Source organism: Homalodisca vitripennis, chromosome 1 (genome assembly GCF_021130785.1).
Source record: "Homalodisca vitripennis isolate AUS2020 chromosome 1, UT_GWSS_2.1, whole genome shotgun sequence".
In the NCBI taxonomy this organism is placed as follows: Eukaryota; Metazoa; Arthropoda; class Insecta; order Hemiptera; family Cicadellidae; genus Homalodisca; species Homalodisca vitripennis.
In genome coordinates this window covers 27,578,320-27,606,290 of record NC_060207.1, presented here as the reverse complement: position 1 = coordinate 27,606,290, position 27,971 = coordinate 27,578,320, and the positions used below count along the sequence as shown (strand labels likewise).

General features: G+C 34.4%; 1 protein-coding gene across 3 annotated transcripts in view; it reads left to right on the top strand.

Moving 5' to 3' along the window:
- The first annotated feature begins 11,068 nt into the window (after positions 1-11,068).
- Positions 11,069-27,971, top strand: part of LOC124358584 (1-phosphatidylinositol 4,5-bisphosphate phosphodiesterase gamma-1) — an 89,588-nt gene continuing 72,685 nt past the window's right edge. The window contains exons 1-5 of one of the 3 annotated variants that reach the window (XM_046810896.1): positions 11,069-11,260; positions 15,639-15,745; positions 15,944-16,159; positions 17,775-17,924; positions 26,348-26,486. In XM_046810896.1, coding sequence (XP_046666852.1) covers positions 15,964-16,159; positions 17,775-17,924; positions 26,348-26,486 — 485 coding nt within the window. In that variant the 5' untranslated portion in view covers positions 11,069-11,260; positions 15,639-15,745; positions 15,944-15,963. Of the gene's footprint in view, positions 11,261-15,638; positions 15,746-15,939; positions 16,160-17,774; positions 17,925-26,347; positions 26,487-27,971 lie in introns of all 3 variants that reach the window. The other 2 variants (XM_046810898.1, XM_046810891.1) reach the window with 2 other exon arrangements.

Genomic DNA, 27,971 nt, shown 5'->3' with positions numbered 1-27,971 from the left:
CTCGCCATCTTTATACAAATCATGGATTACATATGAACAAGAGGGGTAAATCAAGAGTAGCTGAAATGATAGTAAAAATCATCAACAAAAATAATAATCTAAATAACACTCACTCTATGCTTGAACAACCTTGTCCATCTTTATTACCCATAGAGGGCGGAATTTCTGTTGTGGAAGCCGACATGAGGGAAGTTTTCGAAGAAGTCAAGAATACTTCATCAATTGCATTAGCACATTCTGTGTCATCAGATTTTCATATATGTCAGCCGGAGTGGTGGCTGTGACTTTTTACAGAGACTATCGTTCGTGAATCAACATCCCCCAGGTCCCAGGATCAGAGTGTTTTGTGTAGCCCTGAAAGTCAGTCTAGTTTTAATGAGTGTGTAATTGAGGTAGAGAGTGCAGTGCAAACAATACTACACACCAACTAAATAGTTTGTATACAACTTCACCCTTAAACATAAGTAAGCAGGATATTTAGCACTATCAAAAGTAGTAAGCCTACAAAACAAAAAAATCAAAAGTCACCATTGGCCTATAAATCTGAGAACTTAACTTTAATTTTTTTTATTTTTAAATATTCAAGGCCTATTCAACAAAACATTAACCCTAGAAACTTTTTTAACATCTAATAATTTGGACGTAATTGGTTTTATCTGAGCATTGGCTTAAAGAAGTAGAAATTTTCTCAGCTTTGCCTGATGGTTATTTTTGTAAAAGTGCATATTGTAGAACTGAACATATTAGAGGGGGTTCCTTAGTACTTATACATAAGAGTTTGAATGTAAGAATATGTGATGTTGGTCAGTTTTGTTCTGAGTTGGATTTAGAGGCGGCAGCTGTTTTTGTGGATAATTTAAAATTGATTGTTTTTAACTATATATCACTCTCCATCAGGTAACCCAAATACTTTTCTTGACTCTTTTGACAAATTGCTGCGGTTTTTGACAAAATGGTCAAATTATACATCTGTGATTGGAGGGGACTTTAATTATAACTTTGATGTAACTAAAGGTAGTAGATTCTCAAAACCAATTCCTTAATCTCTTGGGACAGTATAACTTTTATCATTTGAATACTAAACCTACTCGAAAAAATAACTGTCTTGACAATATTTTTGTAAATTGCCATAGAAATAATGTACTAAATTGTAGTATTTTTAATTTTCCATATTCGGACCATTGTGGTCTCACACTGAATTTGAATATCAATGATTTTACTTCAAAAATCCACACAAACATACCCAATTGTATGCAGTTTCTTAAAGTTATTTTACCTAAACAAAAGGTCTCCAAGTTAACAGATAGATTGGGATGCTATGATTGGAATAATATTTTGAGCTCTGATGTTGTCGGTGCTCGGAATGTCTGTTCTGTCATTCTTTATATATTGACAAACAATATTAACCATTTCTCTAAACCAGTAAGAGTTAATTCCAACAGTGGTAAAAAAAGGAATAATGCCTGGTTCAATGAATGAGTTAGCTGCTATGAAAAGTAGATTAATTTTCTTAGACGTCTTAGTTAAGAATAATATGAGAAATTTCCATGAAATTAAACAAACATACAATTACTTGAAGAATCATTACAGAAAAAGTATTAAAGAAGCTAAAATCAAATTTAATACAGATATAAATAGAGAATAGTAGTAACAAAATGCAGAGCGGCATGGAATATCATTAAAAGTAATAATAATGTTAGTACCGTAAGTTTAAAAAATTCAGTAATATCCCCAGACACTTTTAATAATTAACTTTTTGGATTCAGTGGAGACTATTAAGAACAAAATAGGCACTGCCCCTTCTAACTCAGAGCAGCTGCTTGCGTCTGTTGAGAAACCTGTTCCAAAATGTACATTTTACGTGGATATATAATAACACCACTGGATGTAATCAATGCAACTAAGCGTTTAAAAAACTCTAATTGTAATGATGTTTATCAAAATGTCCATTAATCTTCTAAAACAAATCATTGATAACATATCTTTGCCACTATCCTGCTGCTTTAATCTTTGCCTGTTAGAAGGAATCTTTCCTGATGAATTCAAAATTGCAAGAATTAGTCCAATTTTTAAAAAGGGGATCTAAAGACAAACCTGAAAGTTACAGACCCATTTCAGTTTATTCCTGTAATATCAAAAATATTTGAGCTTTTAGTTTTTGATCAGCTAAGTGCCTATTTTGAGAAAAATAATCTTTTAAGTATTTCTCAATTTGGATTTAGAAAAGGTAAATCCCACAGTAGATGCAATAGATAAGCTGGTGCACGAATTGCTACTAGCATTTAAAAATAAGGTTTTTGCTCAGGCTACCTTTTGTGACCTGAGCAAAGCCTTTGATTGTGTAAATTACTCTGAATTATTGTTTAAAACTTAAATACTATGGTATTCAAAAATTTGCAACTTGAATTTTTTAAATCTTATCTTTTTGAGCGGAAGCAAAAAGGTTCTAGTGAATAGTGATTTGGTCACAGGTAGTTACAATTAAATATGGTGTCCCCCAGGGATCGGTTTTAGGTCCTCTTCTCTTTTTAATTAGTATAAATTACCTCTCTGCTTTTATTGACTGTAAATCAATATTGTATGCAGATGATACCACTTTCCTCAACATTAATTCAAACATTGATGAGCTTAATATCTTGGCACAAAGTGCTCTGGATAAGGCATCGGATTGGTTTAAAGCAAACGGTTTTCTTTTAAATGAAGATAAAACCCAAAACATAATTTTTACTTTAAGAGCTATTGGACGGTGGTCTCCAATCAAGAAGTTCCTAGACCTGAATGTTGAGTTATCAACAGATTGCTCAAGAGTGGAGTGACAGTTTATCATCATTTTAATTTTAATCAGAACAAGAAACTCCATAAAATAGTAGTAAATGTTATTAAAACAACACTTTTCCAATGTAATTTATTTTTTGGACGAGGGCTTTCGAAGCCAAAGGTTTCATCGACAGGCACTTCACAAAATATGGTTTTGTTTTGTTTTTTGTAACCTGACGATGAAACCTTTGGTTTCAAGAGGTCTTGACTAAAAAATAAATTACGTTAGAAAAGTGTTGATTTAATAACATTAGTACTATTTAAAATTTTTTTCTAATTGTTCCAAGAATTTTCATACTCCATCATAGTCAGCATTATTACCATTAACCAAAGCAGATGGTTTGGCCACAATTTTCCAAAGGCTGCTTTGATGGGAGCAGCAGGAAAATTGAAGATTTGGATTTCTTGGGGCATAGAGAAGTGATGAATCTTGGTTTGGAAGTCTTGAATTTGATCACTTCAAAATGTATAGTCCTGGTCACAAGGGTACAAATGTACGTCTTAACGAGCCACACTGCACACAATTCAAACATTTTCACTTCACTGAAGAATGGCAAATGTCCGGAAACCCCCTGTTTCCTTCACAATCAAAGAAGATTTGATAAAAGAACATGCAAGGGTCTTAGGTGAGGGGAGGAGTTCTTCCATGAGAGGGAATTTGTTACATGGTTTATTCTTGAAACGCAATTGAAAATTCAAGACAACAACATCTCTTTTACAAATAATCCAATACATCTGGTTTATGAGTCAATTTATATCCTGATTGAAGTGTTTCTGGTGGTAATACTCTATATGATGTAATAGGTTAAATTTTGAGTTTTTTTGTAATTATTGGAATAAATCATATCCGAGGAGAGTGAAACTTGAAATGTTAGATTGTTGAAGATTTGGAGACTTGCTCGGCATACCCTGTAATTAGTCTTTGTACAGACTTTGTTAGTCATTGTTAGACTTTTTACAGGCACTGATTAAGAAATTAAAACCCCAGATAGTAAACGATCAATGGCTTTAAGGCAGATGGATTAGATAAGATGGGGTTGGTCAGAGAGCTAATGGATAGTGCTCGCATCACCAGCCATGCTTGCAAAAGTACTTCTCTACCAGTAATCCAGGAGCTGTTTTTAAATGCTGTGACACCCTCCACGTCTATCCAGGATTGTCAAAATGCTGCATTGCTAGAGTAAGGGCTTTTAGTAGCTTCATTCCTTCGAAATTACACGTGTAAATCATATCCTGACAGCAGTTTTAGTGAGCCATCTTGTAGTTGAAAGTCCAAGGAACTTGATATTTCAACACTTAAACAACAAAGTAAATCAGTCCTATAAAGAGTGTCAAATCATCCAATAAACATTGGAGAGAAAGTGAATGTAAGAATTAAAAGATGTCAATTCTCGATAGCTACAAAACAAACCATCTCTATCAAAAACACAGTTGCTGTATCAGTCATCTGGAAACGTGAAACAGCTAATATCTTTCTGGGAGTGGATCTTTACTAAGCCAATCGCTTACAAGCACGCTTTGAGATTCCAAAAAAAGGGCAAGACTGAAACTTTGTAGAACACTCCTGTTATTTAATCAAACAAATAAATGTTTTTAGAAAGAATTAAGATTTCCAAGTGTTGTACTATTTGAAAATGAACTGGGTTAAGTCATTGGCGAAAATAATTAAGTAATGTTCGGAGAATTTTAGCAAGTTTATAGTTGTATAAAAATCTAGAGCGATGTAGGCCTTTATACGTTGTAGGGTCAGAGACGAGAATTTGTGTAGCAGTTCTCATTCAGAAAGGGATTAACGGTTAAGTCAGAAAGAGAGATTAGATTTGTGTAAGAATCAAATTAAATTGTTCTACTTTCGGATATGCCGTTAGCAGTATGAGGGCATGTAGTTCTTGTGAATTTGATCCATGAATTGATATGTATGTTTTTAATGATACAATATGTTCTCATATAAACGAAGATTATAAAAGTTGTACACTTGTAAGAAGATTTTTCAAACTTCAAAGACCAATGAAAATCAAGGATTGAGACTGTTGGCATTATTCCAATAATATGGCCAATAGTCTCAAAACAATCCTAAGGTAGAGCCTGGAAAATCTGACTATATTTATTCTACTGTTTTAGGGGATCAAATCCACCTCGGTTGGGCATGGAGTTAGGTTGAATTTATTTATTATAGGTTTATTATTTATTATAAGATTTTTTGTTTATTTTTGTATATGTGTTCCAACAGCTTACAGCTATCACACAATGAATAAGATAATTGAATTTGTAAGAACAAAATACAAGAATGAACAAAGGCAAGATTCTGACCATGTGCAATCATTGTAATTTAGAATAAAAAAGCCAATAATAAACAAGTGTAGTGAAACAATGAAAAAAGAATAGCTATAACAATAAGTTAACGATAACAATGATATTAAATAACGATAACAATACAGATATAATAACGATATAACAAGAATCCCCAGCAATAAGAACATTAAATAACTAACATCATAAAAAGGCAACAGCAACAAATAATAAATAAACATTTTTAATAAATAATTTATGGATAGACATAAATAGTGCAAGTGGAAAAGGCAACCCAACCAAGCACTGCTCTACACATGCAAATGTTTTGATCCCTTAAGCCACCACCTGAAAATGATCATTAAGATGCATAGAACTTAAATAACAAAGAGGATGTGCAAAAAAGGTCCAAGTGGTCTAGTAGTGGTGTGCAGGTGCTGGATTCTTGGTATGGAGCTATTACTCGCATAGTAGGTATGTGACTTCAAAAAGTGCCTTCGTTATTGTGCGATAGGGTGCTATGAAATGTATTATCTCCAGCACAACATCAATTTTTCCATTTAATAGCGAGAGTCATTCAATAATTAAAGAGACGAACAGGATTGGGGAGAAAACTGTTGGTAGGGTACATAATTTTGGTATTTTATAGCTTTAAGTTGGCATCACTGGGATAAACCATGATTAGCTGATTAATTAACATTGTTGTTTTTATAACCTCAAAAATATATTTAATTGTGATTGTGGCAAGTCCACTTGAAAATTCCACTTTAGTTTAACAACGTTATGTTTTTCGTGTTTTTACTTGCTGAAGATGAACATCCGTGAATATGTACTCTAGAATGACTAAAGTGTACGGTGAAAATTGTTTGAATCATGCAAATTTTACAAGTGGGTAGAACAGTTAAAAGTGGCCGAGTCTCAGTAAAGGCGCGTTCACACCGCAGTCTGCAACTAACAAATCGGCATTTTTTGATAAAAGTCTGCAATTTTTTAAGAAACGCCAAATAAATTTGTTGCCAACTTTTCGTGTTGCCAACAAAATCCTCGAGTTGCAGACAGAATTGCGTGTTTCCGTTCAGAGTCGGTAAATATTGCAACTTTCTTTTGATCTTTGTCTGCAACAAAAGAAAACGCCAAAAGTTGCCAACATTTTAGTTGCCGATTTTTATCTGCCTCCTTGCGCAGGCGCGCGCGCAGCGCCTCCACTGGTCTCTCGTTGCGTCTGTCTCTGAACCTAATCTATTCGTGCGTTTTATTCGTTGTTCTCCTATTTGTGCTTTAGTGGTTGTGTTGTGGTTCAGTTGTTGCTATATTATATATTCAGTTGTGGTTCAGTTGTGCTGATGATGGAGGATGCTGCTGAAGGAACCTTCGACGAATTGGTTTGGTCTAAGGACAAAGTATTAAAACTAATAGAAGTGTACAGGGAAAGGCCGCTTCTTTGGAACGCCACAAACAGCTTCTACAAAGACAAAATTATGCTTGGCTGGAGATCGCTGATGAACTAATTGCAACGAAAGCAGATGTCAAAACAAAAATTCGAAATTTAACAACTCAATTTAAGCGAGAAAACAAAAAACCAAAGAGTGGCTCTGGCGTTGATTCAGAGAAGAGGAAATGGTTTGCCCTGGACCACTTGATGTTTTTAAAAGACACTACAGCTCCTCGTCACTGTCGTGATACTGCAAAACATGATAGCATGTCTGAGGTAAGAGAGTGTACAAAGTTTATAGAGTAGATTTAATTTTACGAGCACTTCGTATTAAACAACTGTTTTAAAACATTTTTAAGTTTTATTTTAGATTTAAAACAATACAGGAGTAATAATAACAATGCACATTACGAAAAGGCCAATAGCAGTATAGTAACAGAAAGTCTACTAAATGTCTGTTGTTTAGGTCTAATTCACTTTATTTTACATATAATCTACTAATATACCACATGTACGTTGTACAATATTCGTTTCGAAATCCAATTTCTGCTAACATTTGCTTACATCAAAATAAAATGATTTAAAATGAACAGATAACATAGAACATTACATGAACATTAAAATGAACATTACATCTGCATAGATTTTATCTGCTTCTCGTACCAGCATGTTCGTGGTATACACTGTAGCTTCTGCACTCATTGTTGATTCTGTCATGAGACAGCACCTTCTGCACTGTTAAAGTATGCTGTGAACTCTCCTCGAATTTCCTTTGCTATTTCAGAAGGTTTCTTTGGAATTAGCTTCAAACGCACTAGTGTTCCAGAGGGCATTCCATCAGCCCTCCATTGACCAGGGAGGGCTGTTGCTGAATCCTCATAGTCAAATGACCCAGGTGGTGTGTAGGATCCTTGAGATGCCTCGCTAGTTCGTAAATAGTTGTGTAAGTGTGTGCATGCCAAGACAACTCTTTCTACGTTTTCGGTTTGTAACAACAGTGGTTTTCTTAGAACTCGGAACACAACCGATACAATCCCAAATACGTTTTCTACTACCCTCCGTCCACGACAATGTCGGTAGTTGAAAACTCGTATGGGACTGCCTATACGATGTAAACCTGGAAATGGTTTCATTATTATATTGTCGCAAGGGAAAAGGCATCATCCGCCAATAGTACATATGGTATGGGATATAGATCTGGCCTGGTAAACGAGACGGATTTGGAAATGCCCAAACTTGAATTTTTCAAAAGTTTATTGAGGTTACTATGCTCAAACACTCCACCATCAGATAACCGCCCTTGGCATCCAACTGACACATACGTAAAGCAGTACTGTACTTGGCATCCACAACAGCAAATAGAACAATGCTAAAAAACTCCCTATAATTAAAGTAGTCACTTCCTGAATTTATTGGGTGCTTGTATCATCACGTGTTTTCCCATCCATGCTTCCAATGCAATTGAGGAAATTCCATAGTTGGTTGTACTGCTCAGATAAGTGTAACCACTCGCCTTTTGATAATGGTAGCTAAAACCAAGAAACAAAATTGATAAATAGTTATCATTAACAACTATTATATATATATCAGAAGAAGCGTATAATGCACAGAGGCTTCTTATAAAAAGAAAAAACAAAGAAAAGACCTTTTATTCCTATTAATAAAAGGTCTTTTCTACATATATATATAAAATAATATAATATATATAATTTTATTGTATATTTTATATAAATGTTATTTATATATAATAAATATAATGTTCATTTATCTCAATGAGTGAAATATTATAATATATATAACGTAACTGGTCTAACATATCCTATAATTGCCAATCTATATTGTGACTCTAAAGAATGTAAGTTATGAAATTAATTGCAAATTTTGTAATAAGAAATACATTGGACAAACATCTAATCACCTTAGAGTCAGATGACAGGGCACAGATTCGATATATTTCATAAGGATAAGGAGAAGCTATTGGCCAAACATGTTTATATTTATTGTTTAGCTATTTCTTGTTTATATTTATATTATGTTTCCTGAAGATGTGGGTATAGAATCCCACGAAATATAGAAGCTTTCCCAAACCTTTTTTTCTTTTTATTTCAATAAATGGAATATTATATATAAATAACTTCACACGTCCATGCCGCATATGCAGCGGGCTGGGTTTTAATAATGCGCGGGAGGTTTTTTACAATAGCGGTCTTTGTTACAGGAATATTTGATGAATCTGCTGACACGACTTTGGATACGCCAAGTCCAGGCCCGTCAACACCGCTCCAGAGCACATTGACAAAGCCACCAAAGAGAAGGCGGTATAACCCTGTTGCACAAGAAGCGCTTTCTGTAATGAAGAATTTAGGAGACAAAATAAAACCAAGGGACGAGTTTGATGCTTTTGGGGAGTACGTCGCTGGCCAATTACGTAAATGTACTGATCTACGGCAAATGGCAGTGACAAAACACAGGATTAACCAGGGCACTATTTGATCTGGAAATTGCCAACCTTCCCTCGAACCAGCTAACTCCTAACACTCTACGCCTTCAAGAATGTCATATGAAAACAGATGAATCTGTGTCTTTGCTTGATAATTTTCTTTCTGACGATACAGAAACTCCAACTTACACTTTGACTAATTTGTAAATAACTTTATATAACTATTTTGTGTTCATTTGATTGAATAAATACAGTTTTTTAAAGTAATTACTGTACTTACTTTTATTGTTGTCCTTCAGCACATCTATTAATGCCTCGCACACTTGTGGAACAAACTCCGACGAAATAGCACTTTTGGAGATTTTAAAAATAAGTAACTTAGGGTTGTGTAAGAATCACCACTGGCTAAAAAACGTAGTGCCACTACTAGTTTTTCTTTTGCGGGAAGGGCAAGTCGATAATTAGTGTTTTTTCTGACAATCCTTGGGTCCAACTGGAAGTAGCAAATGTTCAAAGTCACTACTTGCCATTCTTAAAAAGTTCTTGATACTCCCATCGGTTTTCAGTTTACCTGACATTGGATCAGTGTCATCCTTTTTCAAATCATCCAAAAGCGCACTACCACTATATCTACTTCTAGCCCGTAGCGATGGCCTTATCTTCTTGGCGTTGGTTGCGTAGCTAAAATGTAGCAAGCACTTGCAGCAGCAACCACATCCTGCACTTTCCACATCTTGATAGAAACTAGCCTAGTACCTAAAAAAGTTGCAAACAGTGCAAAATAGCGCACACTAAATTGTTGGCAATTTTTGTTTTGCCAACAATTAAATCTGCAACTAAAAAGTTGCAAACATTCCTAAAAATTGCCGACTTTTTAATTGCAGACTGCGGTGTGAACGCGCCTTTTCTGGCCGACCAATCGAAGATTCAACTCCCTCACTGGAAAGTCGAATTATGACGTAATTCGTGCTGACCGACCAGTCACCGTGGAAATGATAGTTGAAACAGTTCTTGTGAGTACAGGTACAGTTCTTCTTATTATTAAAAACAAGTTGAAGTACCGCAAAACACGTGCAAGATGGGTCCCAAAGGAGTTGATACGGCTACACAAGGAAACAAGGTTGAGAGTGTACAAACTACAGGAACGTTATGAAATAGACTGTGAGCACTTCCTCAACAAAATATTAACATGTGATGATACTTGGGTTCACTATTTTGAGCCAGAATCAAAAATGCAAAGCATTGAGTGGAAACACACCAACACACCTGTCAGGAAAAGCCAAGCATCAGCAGGAAAAGTCATGTTGACGGTGTTTTGGGATGCTGAATGTCCGGTTTTTATGATTATCTTGAAAATCAGCGTAAAATTAACAGCCAATACTACTCGGATATACTTTTGAACAAAGTGAAGCCAGCCGTGAGAGAGAAACGTGGATCTCAGAGGAGAGGTGTGGTTCTCCAACAAGACAATGCATGCCCTCATATGCTCAACTAACCCGAGAAACCTTTAACAAAATTTGCTGCCTCATCTGCTTCATCCCCTCGTACAGTCCCAATTTAGCACAAAGTGATCTACACTTGTTTGGTTCGCTGAAGAAGGCATTGCGTGGAAAGAGGTTCCAGGATAACAAGACTTCAAGAAGTTTGTTTGAAATTGGCTCAAACACCAAGATAAAAAGTTCTTTGCAGCTGGTATAAAAAAGCTTATGGTCCGTTGGAACAAGTAAATACATGTTCAAGGCGATTATGTTGAAAAGTAGTAAAAGTGTTGTTTTGTAAAAATTGGTTTCCTCTCTAGACCTGTTTGTCTCTTTAATTAATTATTGAATGACCCTTCGTAACTTGGAAACGTCTTCTTTATAGAATTACACAATTTATTTTTTATATTGGCACAATTGAATATTATCAAGTTAAATATAAAATGGTATAAATTAACATGGTTTCAATATGGTATAAAATGTTATTGAAAAAAATAACACTAAATAAATGAGATATAATTGGTTTACAATACTTTTTCTGTTGGCTAACCTGTAACAGCTGATTACACAGCTGGCAGCTGGTGACTAAACTTCTAAATCTGATTAGAACTTTTTGCCATTTTAGGGTTAGGTTTTATACGTGCATCAATTTCATTTCTACTTGTTTGTTCACTCAGTTAATCGTACGATGTAGTTTGGTTATGTTTATATTAGTTATGTAGTTTCTATTTTGAATGTTGTTGTGAATTATGGTCTAGTTATAAGGACTGTTTTGATGCTTGCTTGGTTTAGTATTAATTTGTTGTAAGTATTAATTATACACTTAAATTAAATATATCATGATAGGCTAATGTGTAATTGTTTACTTTAGCCTCTTTGCTGTTTTTTCTATTGGAAAATGCTTAAAAAGTAAGTAAAAAAATATATAAAACAATGAAGTTTTGGAAAGTCAGAAGATTTTTAAGAAACCTCGTAAAAGGAACTAGTAGTTGACAGGGCTGACAGTAATGCTTCTGGCTCACCTAGGTGGCCTGCCCCACAATGATGGTGACAAATGAGTCATCCTTCGAGATAGTACTGATCAGTAAAAACAAAATTCAAAAAGGCTGATTACTAACGCTTCAGAGCTAAAATATTACAAAACTCACTTAATCTTATTATTTTACTTAGTAGGGCAATGGCCGCTACTCTAGAAGTACACAAAGAATTTAATTATATTTTAAAGAAATCAACGTAACATCTTTTCTGTCCATTCTGACACACTAACAATAAAGCTAGTCTACTTTAAAGTGCACTCTCAACACATCACTCACCAGCACCATTAAAGAGAAAGAACAAAGTCTGTTTCTTTTAATGAACTAAACTACCATATCTAATTAATGAGGAAAAGCAGCACTAAGATGCCCGAAGAAGTTCCGCTTAATGGCAAATAAAACCGAAATAACAAAAGAAAAACAATTAATTATAATTAACTTAATTTCACCATGGAACCTGTGGCCAAAATGATTAATTAAAATAAAAAAAGTATCAAAAAACGTTAGAGTACGATAAGCGGTTCCAGTTTTTATATTGAAATTGATAAACAATATTGCTAAATTATAACCATCTGATACTGATCAATTAATTTGATAAATAGTTAACTTATATCATCTGTAGCAACTGAAAACACTTCTTCAAGCACTAAAAATAATATTTTACTTCTTAATAAATGACTTTGTCGAATTAAAAAAGACGGCCAACTTTGGAAAACTTAATGAATTTGCTTTAACAGATGAATTTCTCATTATCTCTTATAAATGTTTGTTATGTTGGTACCATTTCATTATTATGTATGAATGTTTCCTATATAGGTACTGTTCTAATTGTTTGTTTGATTGTTATAGTTCCTTTATTATTTATGAAATTATCACTTTATATATTAAACTAATTATTTTTATTTCAAACATGATTGTTATTATGACTAGTAAAAAATAACTGAGATATTTTGATATCGATTGATAGTCTCGTATTCAATATAGAATATTATGTATTGATAATTATACTAATTGATACAAAAAACTGGGTCTTGCAGTTGGTAGACCTAATCTTCCTGCTCAAATTCTTAGCCTTTGTGTGAATGTTGATAACCCTGTTATCCCCAGCGTCTTATACCTACCCCTCCTTAATTTGTTATCCTCCTCTACCCAGAAACACTGAAACTCTACGGTCCCCTGGATCGATGAGTATCATTTTATTTTTTTGTAATGTTGCAATAAATGAATAACATAATAAACACGGTTTTATAAAATTATAGATGTCACCTCAAACGTTAACACTTCTGTCAATCATCATAGACTTAATTAATGAACCAACCAAGCTCTCCCCTTTGTAGTCTATATATAAAGAACTCATCTCATAGGTTGCTTCTCTTATAACCATCTCATTATGCATGACGTAACCCCTCTTCATTTTTTTTGTAACCAATCAGTAATTAAGAAAAAATGCAATATATCACCATTTAAAGTACCATTAAACACATTAATAATGATGTAATAAAATATTATGTTTAATACAAGTCAATATTGTGTTAATTAAAATTGAAAATTTTAGTACCATTGACCCCCAACAAGGATTAAGCAGTGCCAATAATTTAAATTTATAAAATACAAGTAATTTTAACTTTCTTATTCTTTTTATTTTAGAAAAGATTAAATAAGTTTTATGGGCCTATAATGAATAGGTCTATTGATATAGTGTGCAAATTTAAATTTTTATTAAGGTTTCGGAAATCATATAGGCCTAGCTTAAGAGAAGTAGGGTAATAACAATTTGTGTATGCATTGGATGTATATCGATCTGTATATATATCGAATTGTCCTTCGATAATAGGGACTTAATGAATTTCTGGTGGGTTGTCTTTAGTAATGGGTGCCTAATACTGTTAGCAAAGTTTTTTGTTACTTTATTTTAATAAAGTAATTGATTTTAATAATCAATAACTAGATATAACTTTGATCAATAACTAGAGTAGCGTGTTGTCATTGTATGAAACAAAGTTTTAAATGAAAAGCAGATGTGTGTTTGGATGTTAATATTTCTCTGGAAATTTTCACACATCCGAATACTCTCAATTCAATCTAGCTGCCGTGGAGTTATTTTGATGGCCGGAGATATAGTATCATCCCATTTAATTACTAGTTCCTCTTGAGTTTAAATTTTTTTTTAAATTGTCTGTACGTGATTGTTTTTTATTGCTTTCGTGTGCACGTTATAAGAATTTTTTATTGAAAAAATCAATAAACGAAATGGTATTGGGTGTAAGTAAATTCAGGAATGTATTTTGAGTCACTTCCATGTGTTGGAGCTGAGGAAAATATCTGGAAACCTCACATCTATTATAAGCACCCTTATTCCCTCAGTAACCTTCAGTTTAAAAGATATCCTGTGGGAAGGCGCAGAACACTTCTTTTGTTCCTCTGCTTGGTGTTTTTTTTATCCATTTTTGACTCTTTCTTCAGATGTCCGTCAGGGTGACAGAGGTCACTTTAACCTCTTCTCTACCTGAGTCCGTACTTTGTACTTTTTGTATTAAGCTTTTTTTGTTTTGTTTTTAAGGACACCTCCATGACCTATTTTACACAATACTCATTTTTGTGCAATATTTGACTGAATGTGGTATATTGCTCTAGTCTCCCATTTTAAACGGATACCGTTGGTTCTTATTTTCATATTTCAAATCGCAGAGAATGGATTTCAAACAACATTATTTAATAATGGAGAAGAAAATAAATGTGACAATGGATGTCCTACCTTGCTCTAAAGCACATACAATAAAACCATGACGCTCACTTTCCACTTTAGTTCCTATCAAATTCTATTCATAGAGGCCTGTCACCTACAACTACTCTCAAAACCCATTGGCATTCCTAATTTTTCCAAAATATATTAACAGTAGTAAAGGGATTTACTATCTAATACCTTCAGCACATCTAAAGATGCAATGTGCAACTGTTTTTTAAGTCAAGGTGTCAAATACTTCCTCTGTCCAAGGTCACTGGATTCCTCTGGAAGAATTTAAATTGTGTCTCCTAGACATGTGGTCTTTGAGATGTCATGGTCAGCCTATAAATGTTTCACCATTCCTCTTTCAGGAGAAATTTCCTCATCTCTGGTCATACCACAAAGCACCCACCTCCATTTCAGCTCTGCTTATATCTTTTCTGAGCAATATTTGAACTCATACATACTCTTATTGCCTCATCATCTTATATGAAGGATTAACGAAAGTATATGAACACAAAACAGTGAACTGTTCAAAGGAAAAGCATCATTCATTTTTCAAGCCCCTCCTTCATTAATATCCAAGAACTACTGGTAATAGAAAAATTATCCTTGTGCATGACTCTGGACACTCAGATGATGTTAGTGTTTAGAGTGTCTGTAGATAGTTAGTTGTACCAATGGTGGACTACTAACTATCTAAAGATGAGAGAGTGGATATAAGATATATCTACTATTGATTTCAAGTCCTGAGCTGTTTCTTCCACATGGACACTAGACTAGCTGTCTGTCAGATATCCCTGGTTGCATCAAAAGAATGATTAGGAACAATCTAATTAAGATATTGATTTAAAAACTGAACACCTTCCTGTGCAGCCACTACCTCTTCCCTCACTATATTATATAACTCCTCTAGAGTCCATAACACTTTGGAATTTTCTGAGTACGCCTGTCTTCATTCACCTAGATATGCTGATGAATAACCAGACCAATAGGTTCTTAGCAATTTAGACACTCAAGCTCATCAAGAGCTGCAGGACCTCAATTTAATCAGGTCTAGATGAAAGTGGAGGTCGTTTTAAATCTTTAACCATGTTTTAAAAATTTGTGTTCATTCAAGATTGTAATCTCTAGATTTAAAACATGTTTAAATATTTGCTCTTTTTTATAATATTGTTAATGTTACTAATTTTGATTTACATCAAGCTACAATATTAATATTTTTAACTTACCATATTATTAGTAGTAGGTTGTAATATTGAACCCCCAGCAAAATGAAACAAATGTTGTCATAAAAACTTTTATTTAATGTATTTGTAGAAATTATTAGAATATAAACATCTGATTATTCATTGATATGTCGTTTAACTTACCTTTAACCGATATACACGATGTGATGAATCATAATGATTGTGTTCCATAGCAACAGAATTGTTACCCAGAATTGCTTCACGGTTTCTGCGAACTTGTTACAATGGTTCCGTGAATGGAACGGGTTGGCACACTTGTACATTACCACTGCAGCGCTTGGTAATCAAAACCATTTCTTAAGTATAGATTTACCAATGTTAATCCACTTATAGTAGTAGTCAGCATGTCTTGTACGTCATTGCAAGTTATAGTTTATTTTGGAAATCTATTGATCTAGAAGTTTCTTTAAATTCCTTTAAATTTAATTTGGAGTAGTTTTTTCTCTGAATTAAACTAACTTCAATTTCTATTAGGCAGAACCAGGACAACATTAAGACATGGCTGTGGTGAATGGTGTGATGGTTAGCTTCATACCAGAAATGGAGCAAGTTATCAGCCAACTGGAGAGGGGAACGGTGGTGACACGATTCTACCCCAGAAAGAGGCCTGAGAAAAAAACCCTTATGATCAGGAGAGAAACGAGGCAGATTGTTTGGGCACGCTCTGCAAGTACAAGGTCATTTGAAGGAGCAGGTAATATATAGCCTCAGTGAATATATTCATTTTCAGGTAACATATTCATAACAGTGAATGAAAGATTTATATTTACATTGTAAACTTATAAAGTTCATAAATGCCAGAATGTATGTAAAAATATCTATGCTGTTCTTTAGTAGCACATAGAACACACTGAAAAAGATCTTGAACTAACAATTACCAAAAGGACTATAAAAATACATTTTTCATATCAAAGACATAAGGTATACTACGTTATGTATACTTATTATTTTCGATAGTATTAATAGCTTTATTTGTCATAAGGTAAACTGGCACTGACAATGTCCATACAGGCCATCATACAAGATATGTTTTGTCAAAATTTTTCATTTATACAGTATAACTGAACATTAGAGGTAAAACAAATAAAAATATTATGTGAATATTAAGAAATGATTATAAAGTGATCGGGCAGAGGAGTGATAAAATAGTACAATAAACTATTAAGCAATAGTAGAGTTGGCTACAATATTTAAAAGCTCACAGAACATAGCCAATAAACAAATAGACAACAAAGTTTAGCCGAAGGATCACACATTCAGTAAAATTAAAAAGTGATAGTCTTTAAAATTTAAATATATAAGAGCTACTCCAAAAGTAACCGCCTTTCGCTTACAGCACTAGTAGTAGTGCTTTCTCTCGCACATTGGCAGGCGTGGTAGGTCAGTTAGCATCTAGCTGTGTCAGTTAGAAAATTGTAAGAGCGCTCGTTCATTTTCTATAGCTTCATAAAATGTGTGCTGCAATTAAATTTCTTGCTAAATGAGAAATAATTAGGTTTTTGGGCAAAACAATATTCAGTGGCAGCTATTCAAAAGGAGCTTTCTGCCGTTTATGGGCCAAAAATTGTGGATGAATGTGATTGATCTTTTTTCAATGTGGATGAACAACAATCCATGACGAAGAAAGGAGTGGCAGGCCATCAGTGGTGAGAGATGAACTTGTAAATATCAATGAAGCAGTTAGGGAAGATCAACGTTTTACAATCTCTGAGCTTTTGGATATATTTCTAAACCACTGACTTGGTTCTCAGCGTTTCAATGACGACGGTGAACTCAAAAACGTTGGGTGGCTAATGGTGCAGAATTTTTGGAAGAAACCATTTTTAAGATAGTAAAAGGATATGATAATTGCTTAAATCTTAATGGAAATTATGAAGAAAAATGAGGATATATGTAGTTTTAAAATTCAAATAATAAAATAATATTATATGGCTGGGTGTTTTTTAAAAACCAAATGGCAGTTACTTTTGGAATAGTATTTGTATACAAACATGAGCAAATAAAAACATAATTAGCACGCATATATCTCAGTTCAAAGTATAATGTTTTAAACATTTTAAAATTTTTCTAGAGTATAAAATTAGTTTTCTATTAGCCAGGTGCAAAGCTTATTCTTTAAATTATTTTTACTGTAATTTTCAATGAAAGTTATAATTTTATTAGAAATGATTTTAGTATGACATTAATTTTAAAAATTATGTACAACATTCATCTCTACATAAAAATTTTGGATTATTACTCTTAAATTTACATGAGAAATATCTCTGCAATGAAACAAAGTCCTAACAAAATATGTTTCATTTTTATAGTTGAGATGAGAGAAGTTCATGAAATTCGAGTGGGAAAAAATTATAAGGATTTTGAGCGATGGCCGGAGGAAGCAAAACGCATTGAAAATCTTCGGTGTTTCGTCGTCTTCTATGGTTCAGAGTTTAAACTCAAGTCACTATCCATAGCAGGTAAGAGTAGATTTTTGTGTTTTACCTACAGTGTATTAATAACTGATACTAATTTGCTTAGTAAAAACATGAAATATTACAATGTTGAATATTTTTGATACTTCATGAAATAACTATCAAACTAGAATATTAATACTTCTAATTAATTAGAATGGATCATTGAGTGTGAAACAGGATGTAGCTTTCTGTCCAGTCAAGCACATGTTCAAGGTTGTATTTCAAGAGCATACTGATTACTGTACAGTCCAATCTAATTAAATTCATTTTGCTGTATGGAATAATAGAAACAGATTTAATACTTTTACTGATCATTGTTGTTTTTACCTTCAAACTGGCAGTTATTTTTTCCTCTTTGAAACTCTTCTTAACTGACTGCTGGAGAGAGAGTTGTATTCCATTGAAGAATTTCTGGATAGAGCAAGATCACCACAATAATTTATATGAACCCAAGAAAAACTCTGACACCATGACTGTACTCTATGTCCATGTCAATATTAAAGAGAATTTTGTCTTTGTCTTTGTCCTCAAAAGGCAGGTCTTTTTTGAGTGAAGTGGTGGGACTGCCCCTGGTAAAGTGTGATAATATTACAAATATTAGAATCTGAGATAGACAATTTATTTTTCATTTGAAATAGTTTCAGAAAATATACTATGGTATCGAGGTTCTCTTGAAAAAACATTGTATATATTGTATTGTGTATATTGTATTGTATTGTGTATTGTATATATTGTATTGTGTATATTGTATTGTATATATTGTGAAAACCACAACTAGTACACAAAAGGCTAAATTTGTTACTATAGATATGATTATTTTAAAAATTAACAAAAAATATAATTACTATACTAAATGTTACCAAAATATACAAACATTTAGAGAATTATATACACTAAAAAAAAATTATAACCAATTTCTATTTTTTTAATTTTTTAAAAGTGTGGAGCATACCTAAATTTGTTACTATTGATACGATTATTTTCAAAAATTAACAAAAAAATATAATTTGTATACTAAATATTTCAAAAATATACAAAAATTTATCATAGTATTGCCTAAAAGTCTATAACAAGCCATACACCAACATAATAAACCATACCCATTATATAGAGCCAATTTTCAAAATAGGTAGATGAAGATAACGTCACTGTGACATCACTGTTGTCAAAACATCAAGACAAATTTCACCATTGAAATCATCAATTCTTTCTGTTTAAAATGGTGTATAAATAAATAGTGGTGGTAGTATATATATGTACTATATCAACTGTCAAAACACTTGCATGTCAGATCAATATTATAATGTAGATTGCCACCCATAAATTGATTCAGATCGACATTATAATGTTGATTGCCAGTTATAGGGTTAAAAAAAGAAGCTAATCACCATTTTAGTCTTATTCTTATCATAGGCTACTGGTCCTTGCAGAATCTTATCAAACAGAATAAGGAGGAGAGTTGGTACAGTACAAAGTCAACAGTACTGATATAGTCACAGAAAGGATTTAGACCTGCACTTTGTCTATAAGTGCAAAACCAAACCAAAAGGCTGCAAATGCTGCATCAATATCTGGTTCCCTGCATAAGCAACCAACAGAGACTGCCCCAGTGCTATCTCTAAAGCCTAACATGAAACAGACCAAAAGCCCACCCCTAAACTCAAAGCCAAGGGCTAGAGACGAGACCTGTGAGGTGTTTTTTCTCTAAACACATCATGTTCTACAAGAACCACATGACTGAACACTATGGCTGGACTGACAGTGACGACCCATCCCAGACCGGCTCCCATGCGCTGGTGCCACCCCATCAGGATTTGGACCAACGACCCCCAACCTCGGGCTGGCTGTCTCCCCCCGCGCGGCGCTCTCAAGGTCGGATGTCCTGCTAAATCGCCCCTACAGTTTTTTTTAGACCACAACAACTTAATAAACAGCAAGCAGAAGTAATTGTCAACTCTCCAGCCAACCCGGACATGCCCACTCCAGAAGACAAGATATCAGAAAAGGCTTTAAAGATACTACACCAGAATATTGACTCTCTGGCATCAAAGTCAAATAGACTTGAACACCTTCTCCAAGACCTCAATCCTGATATTGTGCTCATCACTGAACATGGTCTCAAGGATGATCAACTCCGCAATACAAGACTCCCTGGGTATAATCTGGTTGGTGGGTTCTGCAGGAAAAACTCTAGAAAAGGAGGAGTTGCCTTTTACTCAAACGAGGCTCTTGGAAACACTATACACATTGTCAACACCTCAAACAAACCTATTGAGCTTACATGCGAACTCTACATGATAAGCTTAAAAATAAACATGAAAACCATAAACCTGCTCGGTGTGTACAGGCCACCTGAAGGAAATTTAGAAACTTCCCTGGACATCTTATCCGACACTCTTGATCTGGTCCCAACCTGGAGGCCCAAACCATCATAATGGGAGATGTTAATGTGGACGGACTTGCAGAAACAAAGAACAAGAAAAAACTTGATAACATGCTAGCACGGCACAACTTAATACGACTCAACCTTCCACCTACGAGAGTCACCCACACTTCATCATCTTCCATTGATTTTGTGTGCTCCAATGTGAACAGGGAGGATATAAAATGTTGAAGTGATTACCACTGGTCTCTCAGATCATTGTGCCCAACTCTGCACCATCAACTTGCAAACCAAGAAAGCAAACTGTCCAAGCTCTACTCATAGAAGACTTTCTCAAGAAAACTTAAATTATCTGAAGCACCTATTGGCTGTGGAGTCATGGGACAATGTATACAACTCCCCAGATGCAGACCAAGCCTACAACTTGTTTATTGGGAAAACTACTACAGCGCTCAATACAGCCTGCCCCCTGAAAAAAATCCAGACCAAAGGGAAAACTCAAATCAGCTCTAATAAAGAATGATGATGTCTGCCACCTTAAGAAAGAGTACCTGCAGGCACTCAATAATCAGATACTCCGAGGAGGAGAAGAGGACAAAGCACTAACAGCAGCAAAGAAAAAAGACTACGACTTAAAACTAAAACAACTTAAACAACAAGACACCACTAATTTTATTCAAAATGCTGAAAACAAACAAAAAGCACTATGGAAAGTAGTTAACCGTGAAAGACAGCAGAACAACAAAATAGCTGAACCCATAAAACTACTAATGGACGGGACACTAATTAAAAAACCCCATCAAGTGGCTCACCAACTCAATCACTACTTCACAACAATAGCAGATAAGACTCTAGGAGATGCTAATCAAACTCATGCACACAACGGTCCCCTTGAACCAAACGGGAGACGAACCCCCCGAACTTATCCTACAGCCCCACAAACTACCAGGAAGTGGAAAATATCATTTCCTGCCTGAAATCCAAAACATCCGCCGAACTGACGAAATATCCTCCATCATCCTCAAACACTGTAAGGAAGAACTGACATCCCCTCTCACATACATAATAAATAAATCCTTTTCCCAAGGTATCTTTCCACAAACCCTTAAACTGGCAAAAGTGTACCCAAAGCTTAAGAAAGAACCATCGGACCAAATTAGCAATTACAGACCAATATCCTTGCTCTCAACAATATCAAAGGTGATCGAGAAAGTCATGCTAAACCAACTGATGAAACACCTGACTGACCACAACATTATTACCAGCCAGCAGCACGGTTTCCTCAAGGGAAGATCCACAACCTCTGCCCTAATCCAACTTGCAGAATTCATTATTGACCAGAGAGAAGAAGGAAAAGAGGTCACTAGCCTGCTCTTAGACTTCAGCAAGGCTTTTGATTGCCTGGGTCACAACCTTCTTATAACAAAAAGTAAGAGCCATGGGTGTTAAAGGGATGGCAGGAAAATGGCTGGCAAGCTATTTAGAGGGACGATCACAAATGGTAGAAATAACATACAAAAAGAACAACACCATCTACAAAACAACTTCAACACCATTACCTCTAAATAGGGGTGTTCCACAGGGTTCGGTTCTTGGTCCTGTACTTTACATACTGTTCAGCAATGACCTCCCCAGGTGCCTGGAAGAATACTGTCAGGTAATTTTATACGCGGATGACGCTGCCATGCTAGTGGCAAAAAAAAGAAGTCCAAGACCTTGAAATAACATCATATGTGTCTTTAAGCCTGGCAAAACAGTACTGTCAACAAAATGACCTTGTGCTAAACGAACAAAAAACCCAACAACTTACTTTTGGAAGAAGAAATACAGAAGCTGCAGGTCTGCCAGAAATAGAAGCCAGCTATGAAGCCAAGTACCTGGGAGTTATCATTGACAATAAACTGACTTGGACACCACACATTGACCAACTAATCAAAAAGCTCAGCAGTAACACTTATGTCATAAGGCGGATAAAAAATATTAGTAACATGGACACAGCCAAAACGGCTTACTTCTCTCTTTTTCGAGTCCCACCTGAGGTATGGGATAATAATCTGGGGTAAACTCCTCCCATTACAACCTGCAACGTGGTTCTAGTGGCACAAAAGAAAGTCATCCATCCGAATACTGGCCGACCTAAACCCACTTGACTCCTGTAGAGCTGCTTTTCCTGAACTAAAAATACTTACTGTGGTGTCGTTATATATACACGAAGTTATCTGCTTTGCCATGTCCCCGCAATCTTACAAGATTAGGAGAAACACACCCCTACAATACAAGAAACGCTAACAACTTTGGCACTGCCCATTCATCACCTTGCACTGTATGAAGAGAAACCCAGCTATACGGGATCAAAGCTGTACAACCTGCTGCCAAATCACCTTAAGGCAATAACAGAGGAGCGGCACTTCAAGAAAGAAGCTCGACAATGGCTACTGGAGAGGACATTCTATACCATTGAAGAGTTTTCTCAACTGGAAAACCTAATCTTAAGATACCTATAAAATTGTTAATATTTGCATCTATGACACCATTGTATTTCTCAAAGAAATTATAATAAAGATGATATGACTATGACTATGACTATGACTATGATCGAATATCCTTAGACTGTGAGGTTACTGGTACTCTCCCACATAAAAACTAAGGTGTTTTGAAGTTTTACTTATTCTACATTTTACAAAGTCGTATTATGTCAAAGTTGTTGTCTTGAAATAACTACTTAATTCTTTATCACATAATAACAAAAGGAGAATATTTTAGTGATTAAAATGTTATTTTTAAAAGCTGGATGAAATAACTTGTTATTCAAAAGTAGTTAAATTTATGTACCCCAGACTTCCAACTGTTAGTAATTTTGCCATTCATTGTAATTGTTCCAAGAAAACTATCCACGAGATGGATTAGATTCATGTAGTTTCCTGCTATCTCTTCAAACCAGTTGACTTCATCCAATTGATTCAATGTAGAGGCCAACAACAAATCACCACTAAACAGTGATTCATGAGTTTATTTTGACACATTACTATGGACCTAACTGTAAGTTACAAAACTCTGTTTTAACTAACAACTACATATTTACTATTCCCACTCATCTATATATATAAAAATGAATGTTTGTATGTTTGTCCTTTATGGAATCGTGAACTATTGGACCGATCATGATGAAAATTTGTACGTATATGTATTTTTCCACGGAGAAGGTTTATAAGCTATGCCCATCCCTTTCCCGATTCAGGATTCCGCCCCACTGGTTACAGAAATACCCATAAGAAATGCATTGCAGCAAACATATGTTAACGTCTTTTCAAATTTTTAATCAGCTGTTCTTTGTAAACATATATTACACTTATAGTTTTAAAGCATAGAGTAAGCTTAAGAGAAACGACAAATTTTGTTTAAACTGTTTTTTTGCAATCACTGTTAAACATAGACTTTACTATCCAGATAATACAATTCAAATTTGACGTAAAAATTCACCTTTAACTGCAATATTTATTTAATATAAACCATGCTCATGCTTGATCAGAAGAGTAATGCAGATATCATAATTACTATCTTACGTTGGCTACAAATATAAAGAATGTTATAAAATCAACCTTAGTTGTTTTTTTTGACAGAAGTATGGTTCTCAAAACTCCGTGTGTACATATTCTCTCGATCGAGACAACAAAGCAAGCTCAATCGTGGCATCGGAGATATAACTAATTTCATCTAAAATTTATTATAGTAAAAAAAAAAATTTACTAAGTAATATAAGGACTTCGGTTCTTAAGATTTGCGTGCGAAGCCGTGGGTAACAGCTAGATAGAGGCAGGAATATGGTACATACCTTCATAATACGCCCAAGAGGCTCACGATGGAACGACTATCAATTATCTCAGCAATGTTTAGAATGTGATAGAAAAAGAATAAGTGAATATAGTGTACTGTTTTCAACGGGAAATTGCGTGCGAAGCCGCGGGCAACTTTTGCAAAAAATTATTGAAATGCGCAGCAAAGCGCGCCGGGCCCGCTAGTTGTTTTTATAAATTAATAGATGAATTCCAGTATTTACATTAATATATACTTTAAAGTATTATACTATCATTATTAATGTTAACAATAATAAAGTTACAATTTTGATGTACTTATGTTAAAAAATTTTAACAAGATAAATAAGTGATTAGTTTTTGGGCTGGTGAAAGAAAAACTAAAAGTAATAGAAATTTACCCCTATTATAAATTTAAAACATACCAAATGTGCCACAAACTGAAGTTCTTGTGAACTTGTAAAAGTAGTTTTTAGGAAAAAGAATTGTATATTTAATTTTGTTATTAACTTTAGTGGATTATCAAACATATTAGCTTTGTTTTGAAATTTTGTAATATTTTTCATAATTTGTTGATATAAATGCATTATAATTGATTAGTGAACTTAGTGGATGAATCTATCCATCAGGTAGCGAGAAATTTCGTTTGTGTGTATTTGTGCAGTAAAGAGGAATAGACATATAAATCTTTAGCAATAAGCTTAATTTCTTAATGAGAACATTAGATTTTCTCTGCACAAGGTCCTCAGAATTTATGCAAAAATATGCTTGTTTGTAATGAGTTAACGAAGCCCATTGCTCGTGGGACTAGAAACATTTCATTTCTGTCTGTCTGTCGGAACAATATCCCACAAAGGAATGAATAAGATAAACTTGATAATTTGCACAATACTTCACATTTCTACATGAGAAACACTGAGTTTGATGATGGTGCATGTCACTTCATGGGATTTGGCTGAGTGTTAGATAATATTTTTACAATTTTTTTCCTATGGGTAACTATGGGGAAGTCAAGATTTGATTTCGGTGCATACTAGCATTGTACGCTTCCGAGCTCAACGGAACCTTTATTATTTGAACACTGCTATTGAACCAAACTTAATGAATAAATTGGAATGTAGCATATTGGAAATTGTCTTGAGACAGATTTCATCTATAGACTTTATAATTTGCTTGAAACTATATTTCTACATAGACAATAATAAGTTCTATTTACTAATGGTGGTGAGGTAGTGTATGTTCGTTCAACCATGGATTTGGCTGAGCATCATTGAAGTCTACCATTCAGTAGGCTGACACAATTTCTCTTTTGTCTACTGGGGGATGTAATCATTTCTTTTCTCTATGATTGTCTGTCTGTCTCTCTGCATGTTCTTGCTCTGAAATGAGCTATAGATTTTAAATTTTGCGTGCTACCTCAGTGAAGCCCGTTACGTGACACATGGTGTGATGTGCTCCTATCTTCTATATAAGAAAAACAATGGACAATTTTGATTTATAAATACATTACTTTTTGAATTGTTAAATAAGTATGTATACAAATGTCCTGCAAAAATAAACAGTCATGTTTGTCATTTACCTGAAGGATTCTAAGGATTATTTGAAATTTTATAATTAATTACCCATGACCTCCATTTATTGGACAAGTATATTCCAAAGCAACAGATATGATATGTGTATTCAATAATCATCATGTAGATTAGAGATGCTGGAAAACATTTTGCTTTTTAATTTTTGGTTTGAGTTAATCTTCTCCTTATTGGTAAATTATAAACCGTCTTAAAGCAGCGTTATAAAATTGAGTGTAAAAAGATCCGTCTTTAGAATTTCTCAATTTAGTTTAGAAATATTAGGAAATCATTAATTTTTTATGTTATGGTTGTGGGTAACCTCGTTGTTGGATTTTTACTGTTGTATTTTTTGGTCAGCGTGGAGTGTTTTCTTTTAATTCTTGCCACTCAGGTTTTCTTAAGACAATTTTTAATTTAATACAGTCATAATAAATATTTGGGAATGCTTTTCTAATGTTCCGAATCAGGATAAACTGTCTGGGTTACCTGGAGAGCTGAGATAAAGCAATCTGACTTAAAAAGGTTCCACTGTATTTACACCACATTATAGAAAATTGAATAAGCTTAATTTCTTATCTATGCATTTCTCATACAGTATAATATCGTCTATAATATGTCTTAATGCACAGTAAAAGTAGAGGTTGACTGTCTGTTTTGTAGCTCTGTCGGAGAAAGAATGTGAACTATGGGTTAAGGGGTTGAGACATCTTGTCCCAGACACGATTCATGCACCTTACCCTCTCCAAGTGGAACGATGGTTGAGAAAAGAATTTTACGCCATGGAAAATAGCAGGGAAATGTAAGTATCTTGTTTTACTTTGCCAAATGGGTGTAGTTAAGTATAAATGCACATGTCATCTTATAGTAGGTAGTAGTGTTTAATATTATGTTATTGTTATTCAAATAATTTTGCATTCTAATAATCATAAATACCCTGGAAGTGTGATTATTTTAACCTGATAGCAATAATCCTATCGCATTTATCCTAGGTTTGGTGCCATAGTGAGCACTCAACTTCTTTCTGATTCTTAAGACAATTTCTTCGGTCACAATGCTTGGCTGTCCACATTGTTCGTCATCATACACATTAGTTCGGCCATTTTTAAACCTAATGCATCACTGACGCACTCCACTTTCAGTAATCACATCGTTCCCATAAGCTTCATAGAATTGGTGATAAATCTCAATTAGTTTATTGTGCTCATCCAACAAAAACCGTATTACCGATTGCACTTTACAACTCGCGGGATTTTCAATTGTGTCATACATTTTAAACTGCTATTGTAAAGCAACAAGGAGTGACAGTAACCTCTCACTAGCACGGTTGGATAGTCACTGAATGGAGGAACACCCTGACATCAAAATGGCCGTGATAGTCCTGGCCCTAGCGGCTACAGAGCGAAATGTAATCTACTTTCTGGTTAGCCCTCGTATATATAAATTTTAAGGACTTTTATCATCAAAAACAAACTAGTATAAACTGACCTCATTTATCAAGGATCCTGGATAGCTCATCCAGTTAAGTAAGACTTGTAATGTGGAGTCCCTGAGTTCAAAACCTAGTTAATTAGATACTTTTTGCATATTTAATAATATAATAAAGGTGGATCACTGGATTTAGTATTATAAAAATAAAAATTTCTTATTAGGGTGTCATTCAGATTTATAGTAAAATACAATTTATTTTTAAAATTTACACTAAAGTACAATTTAATTAACCCTTGCTGAGCGGCATCCGTATATATGCGCCAGCGCTCAACTATAGAGGTTGAGTGGCATCCGTATATATGCGCCAGCTGCGTTCCAGCTGGCTGCCGCGCTGTTGCCACACGTTACTTTCAACGTCACCTACTACGTAGCAGCACTTGTCAATGTAGCTCTGTACACTTAGTACGCCTTTCTGTTTAGTAGGTAGCAGCACGTATCAATAAACCTGTGTGTTATTTGTTTTCCCGCCTTTTCCAATGCGATCATTGTAAAGTAAACAAAACAAATAACTCGTGATCAGTGATTTTGAAGTAACCTTACATTTACATTATGTTTATTTCAGCTGTGTTTTATGTGTTGTGTTTTTAGTTATATATAAATAATGTAGAGACTCTAATGTAGGAAATTAGTGACAGTAATATCGTGCACGTTGTTCCCGTGCCTCGCTCGTCTTGGTGTTGTGACCCCCGCCAGTCCAAGGACGCTACACGTTCACCACAGCCATTTCAAGATAATATATTTGAGTTATACTAACAAATAATATTTCTAAACATATAAATATGGATAATATACAAGT